General features: G+C 36.5%; 1 protein-coding gene across 3 annotated transcripts in view; it reads right to left on the bottom strand.

Moving 5' to 3' along the window:
* CRYBG3 (crystallin beta-gamma domain containing 3) overlaps positions 1-21,171 on the bottom strand; it is a 110,006-nt gene that overhangs the window by 30,014 nt on the left and 58,821 nt on the right. For all 3 annotated transcript variants that reach the window (XM_082695198.1, XM_082695200.1, XM_082695199.1), the window contains 6 exons: positions 20,660-20,695; positions 18,490-18,623; positions 13,941-14,067; positions 5,067-5,209; positions 4,822-4,948; positions 3,910-3,942 (listed from right to left, as the gene is read on the bottom strand). In XM_082695198.1, the coding sequence (XP_082551324.1) occupies positions 3,910-3,942; positions 4,822-4,948; positions 5,067-5,209; positions 13,941-14,067; positions 18,490-18,623; positions 20,660-20,695 (600 nt within the window). The remainder of the gene's footprint in view (positions 1-3,909; positions 3,943-4,821; positions 4,949-5,066; positions 5,210-13,940; positions 14,068-18,489; positions 18,624-20,659; positions 20,696-21,171) is intronic.

The following is a 21,171-nucleotide window of genomic DNA, read 5'->3' as shown; positions in this document are numbered from 1 at the left end:
TTAGTCATTTTACAAACTATGTGTTTTAACTTAAAGACTTACAAAACAAAAAAGACGGAGAAGTAAATCACAATTTTACTTCCAAAAAATGCAATTTCTTCTACATGCCAATATCTTAATTCATGATTAAGAGTTGGAAAAGCCACATGAGAACAGAGGTCACAGCTGTTTTGTTTACTCTGCAACTACCCAGTTTCTTCATTGTTTTTATGTTGCTGAGCATAAGGTTTATACTTCACAATTTCACCATAAATCCAGACAACTGACCATGCAAGTTAAGCATATTTTGGATGGCGTATATATAGTAGCCAACTCTAGTGTTTAGTCTGTCTTTAGTCCCAGGAACACTAATTAAAGTATACACAGACACACAAACACATACACATTTGCCATAAAATACTTTTTGGATTTGATGGGTTAATTCTTTGCCCAAACCGAAAAACCAGGCTTAATGCTGATCTGAGCTTTTTAAAAATTTTTACTCCCCAAATGATACACAGTGCCATAGGATTCACCCAAATTTTGATCAACCCCAGAGAAGTAATGCCTCATTTTGATTACCCTACAAATGTCTTGGAATAGAATTCTCATAATAATGTTCTGAGAATGGTCCATACAGAAACCAATTCTGAAAAAAAAATTAAAGAAAAAACCAAGTCTGTGCTTATTAATTATAATAATTGTGATTGCTACGCCTAGTGAAATTAATTGACAGTGCCTTGGTAAAATTAAGACCTGGGAAAAGCTAGGTGGAGAAGTCATATTCTGGTTTCCTTTTCAATATCTACCAGTTTCCCAAACAGAATTGTACAGATAAACATAAACACACACACACACACACACACACGGTACCTCGGTTTTGCAGTGCCAACTGCCTTTTCATATATATTAATTCTTGGAACCAGTTCAGATAGAAACTACCACCATTTTATGAGGAACTTTTTGCACAGAGGCTTATTACATACTTTTCATTTATGATCTACATGAATATAAATGTAATAGCTTTTTAATGTTACAAACTGAGAACTCAGAATTTTAATTACTGACCAAACATATAAGTTGTGCTTAATGTCACAATATCAGAATAATTTCTTCAAAGTAACTTTATTTTTTCCAATGCTATGATAATTTCTATGAGAAACTTTCTATTGCATATTTGACTTTCTGCAGCCCTTGGACTTTCCTCACACAAACATGTTAATTGTTAAACAAGGAACAGTCTTGTTTCTATCAGTTTCTATTCTTCTATTACATCATAGTGTCTCAGGTGGTAGTGTTATGTACTCCTCACATCAAATACTTACTACACAGTAATTTTACTTCCTACATTACTCATAGAGGGCTTTTTTTACTTAGCAAAGTAGCTATTCCTATTTCTGGTCTTTGAATTCTATAAAAATGGTCTGACTGCAACACCACGAAGAAGTGTTTTCCTTTAATATTCTTCAATCTTACTGATATTTGCCCAAAACTGTCACTTTCCTATCCCCCATACATAGTAACTGTTAAAGATCCTACGACAACTCTAAAATTCAATGTGGCCAAATTATGCAATATAAAAAATATCCAGTTGCTTTTTTCTCAACTACAATCATGTATAAAATGGGAGGGGCTCAATATACAAAGAAATCAAAGTTTGTTTTAACATTTGCACATGGATTTGAAAAATATTTTAAGGGAAAAAAAGTCCTTAGTTGTATCAAAGGGAATAACTTGTTAGAATTTCTAGTGAACTGTGCCTGACTACAACCTCCCTGAAAACTAAACTCAATTTTATAGGATTTAATGTAGTGAGACGTCTGATCTGCTAAAATAAAAAGATGATGACATTATGAACATAATCCATATTGTTTGTTTTTGTTTTCTTTGGAGAGAAAGTAAAAACAAAATTAAATGCCAACTGCTATTATGAAGAACTACATAATGATGTAGATATTTTGAGTTGTCAGTTAGACTTGGTGATTGGTCTTCAGCCAGAGGACAAATAAGAATCTTTCAAAGGAGGTGTTCTGGATCTCAAATAAGACATACCTTATTATAATATGGTGACACACCAAAACTGATATATTTATCAGAGTAACACTCATGATGTTTATTTATATCTATATATATGCATATTCTGGCTTTTCCCTTCTTATGTTGCTTGAGGTTCCCTTTAAAATCACCAGCATTAAAAAAAAAAAAAAAAAATCCTTGGACTTGAACTTTGAGATGTCATTTCCTCCTTAGTCCTCAGGGAAAATAACTATTCCATCTGAGCACAGCATCTGAATAGTCAATCTGACTATGACAGCTATTTGTGAAGAAGAAAACACTTTCTAGTTACTGAATGGAACCAGAGTTTGCCAAGTTAGCCAAGAACCTCTTTCTCTCCCCAAGTGAAAACAAGCAAAACATTTTGAAAATTTGGTCCAGTGAAAACAGTACAAACTTTGATACTAGGTAAACTAAGGAGGCTTTGTCTGCATGTTATTAAATATCTGGCTATCATACACCTGTCAGAAACACTTAATTCACAAGGCGATGGCTGAGTCAGATCCAGAAATATGAAGTGGGGCTGATTTCACTCAGTGTTTTCTGCTGCTTCCTCTCTCTTCAAGTCAGACTGGAAATACTATAAAGAAAATCCTTCAAGCAATCTGCCCCAAACAAGGAAGTCCGTAAAAAAGAATAGGAATGTAGGAGGGAAAAAACAGAACTTACAAGAATATGACTTTTATCTGCACTTAAAACTCAGAAAATGTGCAGTTAGGAATTATCCCTGCTTAACTCTTTAATTGCTCATGTTATGCTGATTCATGTACAAGTTCTTTACAAGTTCACCACTGGAGTTTTCAAAGATCTGAAATAAAGATCTCGCAGGAAGCATCTCCAAGTATAACAACTTAATTATATTCGAAAAGGAAATGTTCCCAATAGGCCTGAGCTAATTAGAAAATAAGAAAACCTGAAAACATTATGAACAGAAACATGGTTACAACTAAGCTAACCTGAAATAGAGAAACACTGATATGAACATGAAAAATAAAAACACTAAGAGAAAAAGATCAAGCATTATCTAAAGCCAGCAAATGTCAAATATTTAAAATTAATCACTCAATTGGGTTTTGACAGAAATTTTTCCAAATTTGTTAAAATAAGACAGAAGAAGCAAGGTCTCTCATCCCCTCTTACTCCTGTGGATGTACGGATTACATGATAGGTCTTTCTCTGATACAAAATCCTGAAAATGCTGAGTTGAGTGGAGTCAGAAGCTAAAAAAATGCCTATTTTCCTACTTCTAGCTGTGTGAAATGACACTTCATTCTAAATATTTGTTTTCTCATCAATAACTGGGATTAATTTTGACCTCACTGAGTTTTTAGAAGCATAAAGTAAGTGCAATTTGTAGCCCTCAATGGGTAATAAATGTCAGGCTCCAGAGTATTGCCCAATCCTTCAAACCATTAACACATTAGAAATAAGCAAGCAGGGCTACAGTTTTACTCGTGCTTTTAAGAAATGCTTGACTTAGGTATTAAAAATACATTTACATAATAAGCATGCCCAGACAGCCAGTTCTCCATGTTAAGTTTGCTCCTCTGAAGACAGCAGAAGGTGCTGTGCTGAATGAAAATGTGACACTGAAGAATGGACAGGCAGGAGGAAAGGAGGGGCAGAGGTTCAAAATGATCCCAAAGTGGTCAGAGCTAAAGCTCTATGGGGAGAAAACAAAAGGAAATGTGACAAGTCCAGGCCAAGAGAACCTGTCACGGAGATGGGTACTCTGCTGCCCACAGGTATCAAGTACCAAATAAACTGCCCTGATTTATAAACATAAGAAATTTATCTGATGGAAAGAGAAAGAACTAAGACAAAGAGCACAAATGCTTTTAATAAATAGTAAATTTAAAAAATTGTGAAACATACCAAATGTGGAGGCTCATTTATTCCAAGTGGTTCCTGAAACATATATGAAAACATTTCAAAAACCATCATCATGTAATCTTAGTTTTCTTTTTGAAAGTTTTAAAATACCATTTTAAAAAATGGGGGGAAAAGGTCAAATTTACTAGATTTCTTGAACTGGTTATGACCCTCAAATAATTTATTGGATATTATAATAATTTTAGTATTTATTCCTTACTAATTCATTTTGAGTCATGTAGTTGGGGGAAAAAAAAATGTGTGTGTCAATGACCATCAGAAAGAGAGAGTCTGAGCTTCTTGCCCTTACCTTTCCCACACTGTATCATGGGCACTCTTCTTGGGGTATGTATTTTCCACACTGGCCACACTCTTTCCTAACTGCATGACTCTGCACATAAGGAGATTATTTCCCTCTTTGAGGATTGCCTTTTCTGCCCTACTCCATTGTCGAGCAAAAGTGCTTTTATCCCTTAAGATATCACTTAATGCAGGTGTGGCATGATGCCCAACTCCCAGGCTCGGAGGGCTCCTTCACTGGCTCCCGCAGTGCTACCTACACACTCCACCTCCTCACTAATCATACCACAATCACCTACACATCAATCTCCTCTAAGAAACAGAGGCCCATCAGGGCAATCTTATTCATCTTGTATCTCCAGTGATCAGTAGTGTCTGACATATGAGGCATGAAATAAATACTGTTAAAAGAATGATCAAATTATAGCCATTGATGAGCTCATACCAACTACTACAAGCTCCCTATAGAGTCTAAGAAAATTCATATGCTATTTCATTTTCTTTATATATTCACATAACATAATCCAGCAGTTTCATTTTTAAAAAGCCTGTTCCACATAGTCAAGTGTATGCCATAATATGCTCTGGAATTGGTTATGGTAATTCTTAACTCACCAGTTGGATAGGTCGTATTGACATGATTATATTATTTGATCCTCCCCAGTCAAAAAAGCATTTGTATTTCCCTTTCTCTAAAATGTACTGTTCTCCACAAAAGAACTTCTGCTGGTAAGCAACCCATCTAGTAGGGAAAAAAGGGAGAAAGAACAGAGGTAATACAAATGCGAGCAACCGACATTTTAAAACCAAAGAGAGTTTGGTTTTACCTCTCCAAGTTCCCAGAATAGGAGACAACTTACACGCCACTTTTAACATGAATGGATCTTGTTTCACTGCCAAAGCCGACTTCTTCCAAGTCAGAAATTTCCTGATTTGTAATGTCAATAAACTTCCCACTTTCTAGGTCAGAGTCAAATAATGTGATAGAAGATTCTATAAAATTCTAAAAAGAGGAAGAGGAAAGGTAAGGAAAAACATATGGATTTTGTTTCTTAGGCTGCTCTATCTTAGCACAATTTCCACATGGGATAATTTTACACAAATAACTCCAGGAAAAATTTTAAATGGAACTGGAACAATTTTAATAGTTGCTACTCTTCAATAGTTTAAAGAAAAAATGAGTTTGGATTTACTTTAATCAGGAAAACAACATTTTTATATATAAGTGGGAATTAACCAAGAGTTGGTAAATTTCTGGGACTCACAAACTATTTATTATATGTTACAGTAATGATAAAGGAAACTAAAGTTTCACTTGTGCCTAAAGAGTAAAAGCCACAGCATGAAATAGAGTTCACATACAATGTGCAGTTGGCATTTTGGGGGAGAGGATTTATGAGCTTAAATGTAAAAGAAAAAATGATGGGTATTAAGGAGGGCACATATGGCATGGAGCACTGGGTGTTACATGCAAACAATGAATCATGGAACATTACATCAAAAACTAATGGTATACTGTATGGTAACTAACATAAAAAAATGAAACTTCCTTGACAAAAGATCAAAAAAATAAAAAGGAAAAAATTTTAAAGCCTTTATAGTTAGATGAAATATTTAAAACAAAAAATATCAGAAGAAATTTTAAGACCCTAGTTAATAAGTCAGCAAAAGACATAGACAATTCAGGAAAAAGATAAGCATTAAAAACAAATAAGCAACAAGGGCGCCTGGGTGGCTCAGTGGGTTAAAGCCTCTGTCTTCGGCTCACATCATGATCCCAGGGTCCTGGGATTGGAGCCCTACATCGGGCTCTCTGCTCAGCAGGGAGCCTGCTTCTTCCTCTCTCTCTGCCTGCCTCTCTGTCACTTGTGATCTCTGTCAAATAAATAAATAAAATCTTTAAAAACAACAACAACAACAACAACAACAACAAAAAACAAATAAGCAATAATCTGAGGGTTTTGAAGGGGTGAGGGGTGGGAGGTTGGGGGAACCAGGTGGTGGGTATTGGAGAGGGCACGGATTGCATGGAGCACTGGGTGTGGTGCAAAAATAATGAATACTGTTACGCTGAAAATAAATGAAAAAAATTAAAAAACAAACAAACAAACAAACAAAAAACCCCAAATAAGTAGGGGCGCCTAGGTGGCTCATTGGGTTGAGCCTCGCCTTTGGCTCAGGTCATAATCCCAGCGTCCTGGGATCCAGCCCTGCATAGGGCTCTCTGCTCAGGGAGCCTGCTTCCCCCGCTCTCTGCCTGCCTCTCTGCCTACTTGTGATCTCTCTCTGTCAAATAAATAAATAAAATCTTTAAAACAAAAATTTGGCTAATGCCAAATTTCGCCAGTAAAAATAAAGAAATTCAAATTAAACCCATTATACAATTTTCACTTTTTAAAGTAAGAAGAACCTAAAAATCCAGTTTTGTCTGAGAACACTGCTGGTAGAAAAATAAATTGGATAGCTATTTTAGAAAATAATTTAGAAATACATTTTAAAAGACTAGTATTTTTAAACTCTCCGATACTGTTGAAATTTTTTTAGGCTAGAAAAAATTTCCTGAAACTAAACAATGGGCAATTTATATGCAAAGATGCATTTTTTAATAATACTGAAAAGCTATAAACAGTGTAAATGCCCAAATGATGTATAAACATATACCTTTATGCATCTTAGCTACAGCTTGATGGAATATAATTAAGAAGAAGCTAACAGTACATTCAATACTACTGGCCAAGAGCTTTATGTGCCTTATTTCCAAAAGAACTACCACATGAGATTATATTACTATCATTCTCATTTTCCAGCTAAGGAAAGTAACTAATTTGCCTGAGGTTAACACAGTTACTGAGGGGCAGAGATTGAATTTGAGTCCAAATTTATCTACCTATCTATTACCCTAAGCTCTTAATCCCTGTCAGATAGAATGAAAGAACTTAACTTACATTTTTTCAACTCTTTATAATAGACTTCATAGTTGGAAAACACAGAATACATTATTTTTTTAAAAAATAAACATGGGTGCCTGGATGGTTTAGTTGGTTAAGCATCTAACTTCCACTCAGGTCCTGATCTCAGAGTCTTAGGATGGAGCCCCGGTTTTGGGCTTTCTGCTAAGTGGGAAGCCTGCTTCTCCCTCCCCACCCCACTACCAACTTGGGCTCTTTCACTCTACTCTCTCTCTCAAATAAAACCTTAAAAAAATAATAAATAAATAAACACAATCTCTTCTTTTGTCACTACTTTGTTTTAAGTCTCAGATCTATGGGAAATGTTATCAACTTCTATAAGTCTCAATATCAGTTTTTCTCCCCCCTTTAAAAGTATTATAAATTTGGGGCTTGTGCTCTCTCTCAAATAAATAAAATCCATATATATGTGCACATATATATACAGATATATATGTGCATACATATATAGTATATATAATCTAAGAAAAGATTTCTAGGATAAACGTTCACTTTATATGAACAAGCAGAACAGTATCAGAAACAAAAACCAAAGCATTTGTAAGAAGAGGGAAAATACACTTAAAATAATTTCCTCATTTACTACTCAGTTGTCAAATTCCAAGAATTTAAAGATTGTTCATGTAACTAGATCAAATTTCATTTGAGACTTTAGGATAAAAGATAAAGGATTTTTACCTGAAATATTTATAATTCATAACTCATAATTATATTTTTATTTACCCCTGGACAGTAAACCTTTGGAACCTGAGGATATGTGTTCCCTTCGTTACCTTCACAGGGTTCTTAAAAAAAAAAAAAATGAGAGCTGTTGGGGCACCTGGGTGGCACAGCCAATAAAGTGTCTGCCTTTGGCTTGGGTCATGATCCTAGAGTTCTGGGATTGAGCCCTGCATCAGGCTCCCTGCTCAGTGGGGAGCCTGCTTCTACCTGTGTCCTTCACCCCCCTCTTACTCTCTCTCTCAAATAAGTAAAATCTTAAAAAAAGAAAAAAAATGAGAGCTGGGTGATTTTTTTTACCTCACTGTCCCCATCCCTCCTTCTATTAACATAACATGTTATTCTCAAAACACTTGTCCTTTTTTATCATTATTGAGCTCCCTTAAGCCCTGAAATTTTACATATATGTGTAATATACATGCATAAACATGCATATATATACATATATAAGCACACACATTATCTATTTTGACACAGATTTGCTATTTTGCCAATATAAATATATATAAGTGTAAATGTGTGTGTGTGTGTGTGTGTGTGTGTGTGTGTATACCTTAAAGCAAGGCTTTGATAGCCCATGAGTGATTTGCCTTAAAGTCCTCAAGGCAAGCCTTCCAACTGAAATACATTTACAGCCTAGGAGGCACACCAGCAAATCTGGTTGTCCTGACAACATCAACTTCCATCATCTGAACATGACTGTTTCACATGAAAGTACGTAACTAGCTCAAGGTGGCCGTGAGGATACAATGTGATGAACTGAAGGGGGCCCTGTCTGGTCCTGGGCAGGAACCACTATCAACAGCCACTAACCAATAAGGCCCAACCATAAATGGGAGGGTGTTCAGCAGTTCTCAAAAATTTATATGGACCTCTACTCCCCTACTCTGGTGACTCTGGAATGTCCCATCTCTGCTTCTACTTCTGCCCCTACAACTTTTCTGTACTCTCCATGAGGGCTGCAGGAATAGGGGAGTGAGGATAAGCTGTAATGCCAAGGTTATTACTTTGTGTTGGAGTAAAACAGGACAAGACATTAAGAAATAAATATGGACATGTGCAAATGTGCTGTGTCTGTGCCCTTTCATTAACAAACAACTTATGATGTGATGTACTTTACTTGAGCAATGATTTGCATAAGTCCTACCGTGTGGGCTGTGGGAGAGTGAGCTGGCAAGCAGGCTGGGGCTGCTTGGCAACAAGGCTGGAGGTGAGCAGGGAAGGAAGAAGGGATGTGCTATCACAGGACCCAGTCCAAGAGCTGGCAGCATACAATTTCACAAACAAATGTACTCGTGTGACTTGAGTTTGTGTCCTTTCTACTCTGCCTGCTACTCCTTGAGACCTGGCCGAAGGCCACAGGCACCTCTTAAGTGGCATCACTCTCTTCTTTACATTTGCTTTTGTGTATTCATGGCTTTGCTTGCCTTACAGCTTTTGCCTTCTATCTTTTTCTAAGCATCTTTCTGAGCCATTCTCCTGGTTTTCACACTCTCTGCATTTTGCTCTCAAACCTACCAAATATACAGTGTCTGATCTAGTTGACTAGTTACCATCAATACGGTGTCCCTGAGCTCTAACTCTAAGCCAAATCCAATCACCTGGGGCTAAATCTCCAGGGATCACATGTATGAAGTGTGATATAAGACATGCAAAACCCTACAAAACGCAAAAACCAAAACCTCTAACTGCCTTGTTCAGGTGACTGCAACAGGCACTCAGAATCATGTCCATGGTAGGCACTATGAGGTTTGTATATATTAAGATGTTACTAGCATCTTGCTTTACCAGGCACAAGTAAAATAATTATGAAAGTCTTAAGTGGAGCTCTGTTGTTTAAGAATGAATAATGATGAAATGAACTCAAATCTGTACTCTGCTTTCCATTTTGGAAGCATTTACATCCAAGGGAAAATCTGGATAGCTTACTATGGTCTCTAGTACAGAACTCCCCACTGTCAAAAACAAAAACAAAAACAAACCAAAAACCAATAAGCAGATGCTTCAGGACCAAAGATATGCCTTTTTAAGAATTTATAATTTGGGTGTTCTTAAATTCCATAAGATCCCACAGCTGAACTGCCCCGGAGCCCTTGTGCTATAACCCTCTGGTGGACAAAGTAATATAAGACACCAGTGGAGATCTGGTATACCTATTAATTCAGAAGAAATAATAATCTCCATTGCATACCACCCGGTTTCAAAGATCTAAAAAGAGGCCCCAAGGCTGAAAATCTTAATAAAAGCAAATCCAAAAGTTAAGCTAGTATAAAACTGAGGAAAAATAAGCATACCAAGAAAGTTTTATCCAGGAAGCCAAGGAAAAAAAAAATCCTTTTTAATCCCTGGAGCCTAATACTCCTATATTCTTCTGGACCTCTCCTTAAAAAAAAAAAAAAAAAAAAAAAAATAACTCAAAGTCATTATGTATCTGCCTGACTCATTTGGAATTAGAAACATATTTCCTGTTGTCTTCTCCAAGTACTCTGTGACACAGATTACATTATCCCTAAGGAAAATGTCCAGAATTTGACCTTAGTGGATCCAGAGTGTTCTGCATACTGAAGCCAAGACATTAGAAAATTGCATTGTATTGTACAGTTTCTCTCTCTATCCTTTTGTTTATATTATTTCAACTTAGATCTTACATATAGCCCTTCATTTCTTCCCAGGTTAGGAACACTAGGAGAACTGATATGAAAAGATGTCACATGTCAACTCTACCAGTTACCTTCAATAGACGAAGAGAACCATAAGAGGTTTTTTTTTTCTTTTTAAGATTTTATTATTTATTTGATATAGGGATAATAGTGGGAGGGGGGAGGAGAAGCAGATTCCACACTGAGTAGGGAGCCCCTCTTGGGGCTTGATCTCAGGACCCCAAGATCATGATGACTTGATCCAAAGGCAGACGCTTACTTAACTAAGCCACCCAGGGACCCAAACAACCACAGAGTTTTTAAAATCCTATGCCTAACTACATCATAAACTTAAAATTTTCAGAGGTAGATCTTATGCTATGTCTTATCACAAAAAAATAAGGGGCAGAAGGAAACTTTGGGAGAAGATGGATAGGTCTGTCACTTGATGGTGGTGATGGTTTTACAGGTGCACACTTATCCACAAAGTCATTGAATTGTATATATTAAATATGTACAGGTTTTGTATAATATCTCAATAAAGTAAAAAAAAAAAAAAACCAAACTCCTCCCCAACTATATGCTATATCTGGAGAATATAAAATATTTCAACTGAAAATATTTGAGTGAACATGAAATTACAAACTGTCTGAAAGCCATGTAAATATTTACTATACATATGTATTGGTCTGCAATGCGACCATATATTTATAGCTACAGATGAAATGCTAATAAGCCTTTAGTTGAATGAAATCCGGTTTTCTGCTAAGATTTTTTTAGTCTGATCATTCTATAACAAAAAAAAAAAAAAAGGATAATTTGACATGGGCTCTAGAGTAAGATATCACAGCTCTACACTTGAGCATGGTACCTAACCTCTCAGATCCTCTGTTTCTGTACCTGTAAGATAAAGATCATAAGAGTATCATAAGAGTATCTCATAGAAGAGTATCTTCTATCTTATGAAGATTAAGTATAAGTATGCATGTAAGGCCATTAATAAGTTCTTGATAAATGTCAAGATTATAATGACGAGGACAAAATATCTTTATAACCTAGCAAGTAGTCTTTTAATTGTTAAAAAAATCTTATTTTAAGAGAACAGAGGATTTTCTAAAAAGGGCATTTTCATTTACTTATATAAAAATGGTATCATTATTTTTGTAAATGCTCAAAACTTTTCTCTGTAACAGTAATCAATGTGCCAATTCCTGCCTATTTTTCCAATGTATATTATCATACTGTCTATACTAAATACCCTCTAATTATTTAACTATATAGTTATAGTATTTATATCTCTTCACATTTTCTACTATTGGGAGACTTCAGGGAGTGACCTGGGGTTTTATTATTTGTTTGCGTGTTTTAGTCACAGTCATCCTGGGAAGGTGCCATCACATTCACTGTTGAACATTTCTAGAATCAGCAATGCTTCTGTTCAACTGCTTTTTAAATAAAGAGGGAAAAATTAAAAATTATTCAATATTAGGTGGAAGACACTTTGAATCACGACCCATAGTTCCCTGAATGCATGTGGTCATGAAGACTTAAAATAAAAGATGAGGTTCTATCTTGTTTTGTCTTGCTTGCCTTTTAGTGGTCAAGTAAGGAAGAGCTAGATAGAGAAAAACCCTTTCAGAATAGGATTGGTGGACTAAATACCTCAAAAGTTATCCATTGCTCAAGCAAACTCAGTGTGCAGTCTTCAGTGGACTGTCCTATATGTCTTTTAGGTAGAACTGATTTCCAACTCATGTTCTTACTAAAAAAGATCATTGTTCCCTATGCTACTTTTCCCATTCTGGCCTTCCTGCCTGATCAGGTGAAGGGCCCCAACAGATAAAAACCTGAAGGACCAGAGCACACTACCAACCTGTGCTCACTCGAAGTCCATACAGACCCCATAATCACTCTTCACTTCAATATCAATTCCTTCAAAAAGGGCTTTGGAAACCATTCCAGACAGTTCAGGGTTTATATGGATACAGATTACTATGGAAAAGAGACTACAGTGGTAAATCTTAAGAAAGTATGTCCCTGTGAACACATTAAAAAGTCTCTAGAGCTGGTGAGGAAAATGAGCAATGTTTGATAAACCCTGATATCCTACAGAACTCTCTAACATTTATCTCTTTTCTGTGAACTCATCAGCTTCCACCTGGAGTCCTATAGTGTTCAGACTTATCTTCTTCACCCCAAACCTTTTCTCAAGAGTTACCAAGAAGATCTTGTGAAACTTCTAATCTAATCTTGCTCACTAGGCCTAAAATCCATGAGAGGCTCAAGGTCAAATCAAGAAAAAAAAATCTGAACTCTTCAATATGCATAAAATACCCTTCATTATCTGGCTCTTGGTCTCATTTTCCCGAAGTTCTGCTTATTAACATCCTGACTTAATTGTATTTGCCAAACACACCAGTTTCACTTACATGAGGGTTTCTTAATCTCTGCGCTATTAACATTTTGGACCTGATGACTTTTCTTTTTTTTTTTTTAAGATTATTTTTACAGAGAGAGAGAGTAAGCACACACAAGCAGGAAGAGCAGAAGGAGAAAGAGAATCTCAAGCAGACTCTGCCGTGCTCAGTGCAGAGCCCGATGAGGGCCTGGATCTCATGACCCTGAGATCACGACCAAAAGAAAGAAACCAAAAGTTGGACATTGAACCAACTGCGTCATGCAGGTGTCCCTGGACCTAATGACATCTTGTTGTGAGAAGGTTGTCCTATGAGCTGTGGAGGTTTGGCAGTACCCCTGGCCTCTACCCACTAGATGTCAGTATCACACCCCACCCCGCACCCCAAGTCATAACAATCCAAAATGTCTCCTGACACTGCCAAATGCAGTGGGGTAAAGTCACCTCTACCTGAGAACCACTGACTCACATCCTTGCCTTTTTATATGTTAATCTCTTGCTAAAATAGCACCTACACCTTTCTTCTTCAGTCAGTCCTGGAACCTCTCCACTTGGCCAATTCTTGAACCTGAAATTTTGTTCAACAGTTATCTTTTCCTGTTCCCAAGTGGGAGCAGTTGACCTTTCTCTGGTGAGTACTTGGTGCCTAATCCGATCATAGGCAAACATTATCAAGCATTTATGAAAGTCCTAGTTTCCCTATCAGACTGCCAGCTCTCTGAAAGCAAGGACAGAGACTCTGGCCACTGTTTCACCAGCATTTGACACAATCCGGCTCATGAAGCAGGTGCTCAACAAATACTTAGGTTTGCTTTTCATCCATCAATTCCGTAAGTATTCATTAAGAAAAGCAGGCAAGCCATATAAGCAGGTCAGCATAATGCTTTCAGGTATTCCAAACATTTGATAACCTCATGTTCTATCACAACTCTGTTTGGCTTTTATGGACAGAAAACCAGCAGAAAACTAAGAACAATGATGATAACTCACAGCTTGTAAGAACCGGAAAGACAAGATGGGGCCACTTAATGCCCCACAGGCATTACTGTCTTCAAAATCTCCTTCTTCAAGCAAGAATTGCTGGCCTTTAAAATGTTCTTTTTCATAGGCAACCCACCTAGAAATACAAAGGACATCCAAATGAGACATTAATAAGATAAACTTTAAAAAAAGAGAAAATCATGATAAAGTACCTCATTGTATATTATCATATTTTAAAAAGCAACACATTTGTTACCATTTATAAAGACAGACAGATGTTGTATGCTTCAAGGATCAACAGCTTTATAATTTGGAGGATTTTCCCAACAAAGGGTTTTTACAGGATTGTGATAGAGCAGTGCTCGTTAAATGTTTGTGGTATGACCTGATACCCTATCTCAATGTGGAGAAAGGATAGTCTGCCAAGTAAAAAATAATGGAAAGCACCAATAGCCAATGAGTAAACTTATAAACCCATTTTGAGATTCAAAGATAATTATTCTTATTTTACTGAGAAAGCCCTTCTGGAATCACAGAATGATTACTGTATTTAGCATTTATTTAGGTTGTAAATCAAAGGAACCTCTCACTGGGTTTCCCATCAAAAACACATTACTGGTGGGTTTAGCAGAGAAATGCAAATGGGCTGACATTAGCCTTGATGGCCTACACAATTAAAATACTTCTGTAAATATTTATAGGTAGGCAGTGTTGTTCCCACCATATTATCAGTGGTGATAATGGCAATGGGTAGCACTTTCGCAGAGTACCTTCCAGGGGCACAAGCTTTTTTGTTTTTGTTTTTATTTTTGTTTTTTTTAAAGTAGGCTCCATACCCGGCATGGAACCCAATGCAGGGCTTGAACTCCAGTGACCCTAAGATCAAGACCTGAGCTGAGATCAAGAGTTGGACACTTAACTGACTGAGCCACCCATCCAGGACACTTAACTGACTGGACACTTTCTGTACTTCTAATCAAAAACTGTTTAGAACACTGATAAAACCATTAGTCATTAAGTTCCTCCATGAAACTTACCTTTTTAATGGACTAATTCACAGCAGCTAATGAATGTAATGTGGGCATAGATGGTTCGTCACACATGCTGACCTGCTTCAATCTGCCTTTTGAGGCACTTTGTTATTAGAATGGGACCCCCTCCAATGGGGCAGACTCTAGGATGACTACTTTGAGCTCCTAGGTTGGGGACTTCTGAATTCTGGGGCTTGACAAACAAAGCTGGGTAGGGCTGACTACTATTGTTTTGAGAAAATGAAAAAAACTACTCCAAAAATTGTTTCCATAGGGTACAAAATAACAGTAACCACTCAGCAATCATGAATCCATCCTTGCCCTCACCATATAGGTGTGTATGTGACTGGGGAAGAAGAGGTCCACATGCATTGGAATAAACATCTTATACATCTTAGTGGGTTTGTAATATGTAAAAAGACCAACATTGGGTAAGACTTTAGTGGGTCTTTTACAAAAATACCCACCGAAGCCTCGGTGGCTTCGGCTCAGGTCATGATCCCAGGGTCCTAGGATCAAGCCCCATATCGGGCTCTCTGCTCAGCAGGGAGCCTGCTTCCTCCTCTCTCTCTTTGCCTGCCTCTCTGACTGCTTGTGATCTCTGTCTGTCAAATAGATGAATAAAAATCTTAAAAAAAAAAAACCAACATTATTTTATTCTTAAACTATTATGTGAAAATAAATTGCACAGGAAAACTTTCAAATTCTAAATGTGGCTTTCATTATATAAATGTGGCTACTCAGAACATGCCTTTAATATATCTGAATGGGAAAAATAATAATATATATAGAAGACCTTAATATTAAAGACAGATTAATAAATTATTAATGATGATAGTTCAAAAATCTGCTCAGCTTTTAAAAAAATTTTAAGAATCAATTTGTATATCCATCTGGAATATTTAAAAACAGATGTTATCTGAGAAAAATGAAGAAACATCAACCTCACTTTCCCTAGATTCCTCAAGATGGGACAGAGTTCCTACTACCTGCAGTTAAACAGTTAAAAAAAAAAAAAGTGAAAAATGGTAGAAATAGAGCCAGGGGAGAGAGAGCAAAGGGAGAAGGAGAAGCAGACTCTGTGCTTAGCAGTGAGCCAAACACAGGACTTGATCCCATGACCCTGAGATCATGAGCTGAGCTGAAATCAAGAGTCAGATGTTTAATCGACTGAGTCACCCAGGAGCCCCTCAACTGTTCACTTTTAAATAAGGACATGAAATTTTTCTCCTGTGTTCTATTTCAAACAATAATATTTTCTTAAAATAAAAATTAAAAATTAAAAAAATTTTTTAAATTAAATAAAAATTTAAAAAATAAAATAAAATTACCAAAAAAACCCTCAGAAAACAATGCAAATCATGATCTAGTTAATGGGAAAAACATTCAGATCCCAAAGGGAAGAAAATGCAAAAATATTTAGCAGGGTTAACAAGAAGGGTATATATTCATAGATTAGAGTACAAATAAATAGGACACAATAAAAATTTATCCAAAACATTTTTTTTTTAAACTGAAGGATAAAGAATTAAATGGTTACATTACAATATGTTAGACCAATTTTGGATATGTTCTACATATCTAATATATGGCACATTTTCCTTTATATCCATATTGGCTAGTGTAGCCATCACTAGATTTACTGCCAGAAACTGCAAAGTCTAAGTCTTTAAATACAGATTCTTTTTTTTTTTTTAAAGATTTTATTTATTTATTTGACAGACAGAGATCACAAGTAGGCAGAGAGGCGGGCAGAGAGAGAGAGGGAGGAGGAAGCAGACTCCCTGCTGAGCAGAGAGCCCGATACGGGACTTGATCCCAGGACCCTGAGATCATGACCTGAACCGAAGGCAGTGGCTTAACCCACTGAGCCACCCAGGCGCCCCTAAATACAGATTCTTGAGTGATCTTAGACCAGTCATTTAACACCTATGAATAAAATGGTTTAGTAGCATCTTATGATAGAATAGCATAAACAAGTTTTATAATATTACTACAAATAATAAGACATCAATACTTAAATTAAAATGAACTAATATTCCAAATAAACCATTGTGTCAACAAAGAGACCAACAGTGTTTCTAGAGGAACTCTAGAACTGGGTCGACAATGGCAAATAAACTATGAAGAAAGCTTCTTCTGATTTTTATCTGCCAGGATACAAATACAAAGGCACATCCCAATGCACTCACAGATTTTTCTGAGGTACCTGCCCCAGAAACTGCTGACTGATACTAGGATGGTACCAATGACTGGTGACACTTGGGTTTATACTGAGAGGTTCTCGGGGGGTGCTTCCTCAAAAACAGTACAGGGCCAGTGGGTAACCAATGTTAAAAATCCTTGACTTGGTCAGGAAATGACAGATGCTGGCAAGTATGTGGAGAAAGGGGAACCTTCCTACACTGTTGGTGGGAATGCAAGGTGGTGCAACCACTCTGGAAAAGAGCATGGAGGTTCCTCAAAAAGTTGAAAATAGATCTACCCTATGACCCTGCAATCACACTACTGGGTATTTACCCTAAAGATACAAATGTAGTGAACCGAAGGGGCACATTCACCCGAATGTTTATAGCAGCAAGGTCCACAATAGTCAAACTATGGAAAGAAACTAGATGTCTATCAACAGGTGAATGGATAAAGAAGAGGTGGTATATATATATATATATATATATATATATATATATACACACAATGGAATACTACGCAGCCATCAAAAGAAATGAAATCTTGCCATTTGTGACAACATGGATGGAACTAGAGGGTATTATGCTGAGTGAAATAAGTCAATCAGAGAAATACAAGTATCATATGATCTCCCTGATAGGAAGAATTTGAGAGGCAATGTGAGGGGTTTGGGGATAGGGAAGGAAAAAACGAAAAAGATGAGATTGATAGGGAAACAAACCATAAGAGACTCTTAATCTCAGAAAACAAACTGAAGGTTGCTGGGGTAGGGGGGTTGGAAGAAGGGGGGTGGGGTTATGGACATTGGGGAGGGTATATGCTATGTTGAGTGCTGTGAAGTGTGTAAACCTGGCGATTCACAGACCTGTACCCCTGGGGCTAATAATACATTATATATTAATAAAAAATTTAAAAAATCCTTGACTTGGGAGACACACAACCTAGGCTACTTCTTTAATGAAGGACTCACTGCCAAGATCCTCAGCACAGAAGGTCAACTAAGATCCACAGAATAGAGAATAAAAACTGGGGTTCTCATTCATGTCTGAAGTTTGTAAATATAAATATATTTTTTTGTAATTTTTATCTTCTATATTGTGTTTAGAATACTGTTTTAAGTTTTAGAAACTATTTTCTACATTTAATCTACCTCAAACTCTCTAATAAAACAAGAGTTCACAGAAAAGCCAGTTGTGACTAATATTTTTTTTAAGAGTACCTTCCAGAAGGGAGGTAATATTTTTAGATTAAAACACATTGTTTATGCTTGGCTTGGCACATTTTTTATGCTGACCTATAAAAATTGACTATTAAATCAAATTTGTAAATATAACACTCACACTCCACCGATGACACGAATTGATCCAATTCCATGAAAATCCCCATTATTTTTTAAAAACTTTGGGACAGAATCTATGTGTTCACTAAACTCTTTGGCCTGTCCACGGAAGTGAGGTTTTTCATAAATAATAACCTGCAAGATATGAAAGAAAATTAACATGCTTGTATTTTGGAATAGACACAAAACTCATTTACTTAAGTGAAACTAAAGACTCTGACATAGGGATCACTGTCCTTTTTATTAATATTTACAATATAGCATGCTGTCTGATATTCACAAGGAATATGTGAGTTATCATTGTAAAGATAAAATATCTTAATAGCATGTTTCTCTCATAATAACAGTCAAATATGATGCCATTGTTCTGGTGACCCAAATCCTACGACCATCTCAAAGGGTAAAAGGTCTTATAATGGACGCTTAAATTAACCAAACTTAGCTGTTTGGAATTTAATACAGACCTGCCTTCTGTGAATTTTCCCTATTAGAAAAAAACAAAACAAAACAAAACAAAACCCTCTCTACAGAGGTTCTACGGCACAATAAATTATCTACTGGATTGAGAAAACATGGCCGCTTCTTGTAACACTAATTGCTTCTATGGCAGTTGCTATTCACTGATAAAAGATATGTAAATTCCTGAATTTGAAAAAAAAACCTTCTAATAAAAAGAAGTGATTGGAAAAATTATGGTTTTTTTTGGATACTGGGTTCATATATGCGGGGGGTAAGTACAGTGGGAAATCCATTCCTAGCATTTCATTTACTTCAAATTTGAATTGGTACCAATATTTCTCTTCCGCCATTTTGGTGCTCTTTACTTCCCAACTATGACCCAACTGCCTTTAGTATGTGGAAGTGACAATGACGACAACAGCACTCATCTATCCACACTCTATCACCTGGTTCTATTTGTGGCTGATGGCATACATGGTGTACAAACAGCAAAATAAGGCCCCATGCTTAAAAGCACTGAACAAGTTATAGCTTCCCTGTTTCCAAAAATTGATAACATCAAACAAGCTGAAAAAAATACACACTACAGCTCCTATTTTCCAAATTTTAAATTTTCACAGGGTGCTATATTTGAAGTTATATTTAAGACTTTCTACATATGCTGAACCCAATCAGACTAAGAAGCAGTAATTCTTTGATGAGTAAGCCATCACTATATGATAGTTATTTCATTCATATACCTCTACAACCTGTCAAACTGCAAACATCGAAGGAAGACCGAGCTTGTCACACCTGAAGAGCCTAAGACAGGAGTCGCTGAGAAAGTGTCAGAGCTAATCCTGTATATTTTAGGTCACTGGTTCGAAAACCTTGGCTGCATGTTATTAGAATCACCTGAGGAGCTCTGACCATATCCCAGACCAATACAGGACTAAGTATTTTTTTTTTTTAAACTTGGATATATATGACTCCAACAAGGTTACTAAGTCTTAAAAGATTCCACCTATGTGATTAAGAGAATGGTGGTCAGTTCGATCAATTAAGAAGCCTCCAGAAATGGGAGGATTGGAGGAGCTGTGTCTTGTTTTGCAGGACAGGAAAAGGATGGAAGAATACTTCCCACGCCTGCCTCTGGAAGTGCTATAACCTAGACAAGCAGAGGTCTGTTTGCATCTTTGATCACTGCACTGGTTTTCTTTCCATCTCTTTTCACACACATTTTGTAATTTCCTTTTCTTTCCCCAAATGTGCTTAAACCTGGTGCCACTACTGCTCCAATTTTCACTGCCTCCCTCGGCTGTTCCCTTCAGATACTTATACTTACAATGTTGTGAGCATTATTCCCAAACATCTGCTATATACCGCCACTAGAATGTCAAGCTGCCACCTCAATTGCCCCCTCCCCACCTAATCAAAAATCAAACATATCACCTTTCCAACCTGTATTTGATATTTGCTGTGCTTGACCTCCATCCTTGCACACTGACCCAATTTGCCCTCATAGCATGCATCCTCACTGGCCGTTCTGTGCTGTCACCTCACTCCAACATGCACTAGCTAGATATTATTACCATATATTTAGCTTTTTTTTTTTTATTTAAAAAAAAAAAAGTAAGGCCATCTTTAAGTATTTTGATACTTAAAATCAAAATACTTAAAGCTCAACACTCAAACTTTTTATCCTGCTATAAAAGTCCATTTTTAAGACTTACCTTTAAGTTCATAGGCATTTCCACTTTTAGTCCACCCTTAAGAAAAGAAATTTTAATATTAGATACAGAAAAATTTAGAACACTTGAAAGTAAGTGACATATGTAGGTTATACAAAAAAATCTGATTAGTTCAAGGTTATATGCCAGCCAACTTTAAGTTGTGGTAACTTTTAAAATTTAAGCACAGAACTCTATGGTAGTCAAAACCAAGTCAGACAGCTCATCAATGTAGATGCAGTAAGAAATCTTTAAAATATACTTTCCAGATTAAAACTAGTACAAAGAAGGAAACTGAGCTGTTTGGTCCTTAAGCTCACATGACTGAGTAAAGATTTAAGCCCAAGGCAGATTGTCCCAAGAAACAGAGTGGTGTTGCTAGATTTAAAACATCTCACTTGGCAGAGTAGATTTCCAAACCACTGACCCTGCATTTCCTCCCGACAACTGCTCAGGCTTTCTAAATTAGAGTGCTTCCCCTTCCAAGTTCCATCAACACTTTTTATCATTAACTA

This window comes from Mustela nivalis, assembly GCF_964662115.1.
Source record: "Mustela nivalis genome assembly, chromosome: 1".
Taxonomy (NCBI): Eukaryota; Metazoa; Chordata; class Mammalia; order Carnivora; family Mustelidae; genus Mustela; species Mustela nivalis.
This window is presented reverse-complemented; position numbering and strand designations above follow the sequence as displayed.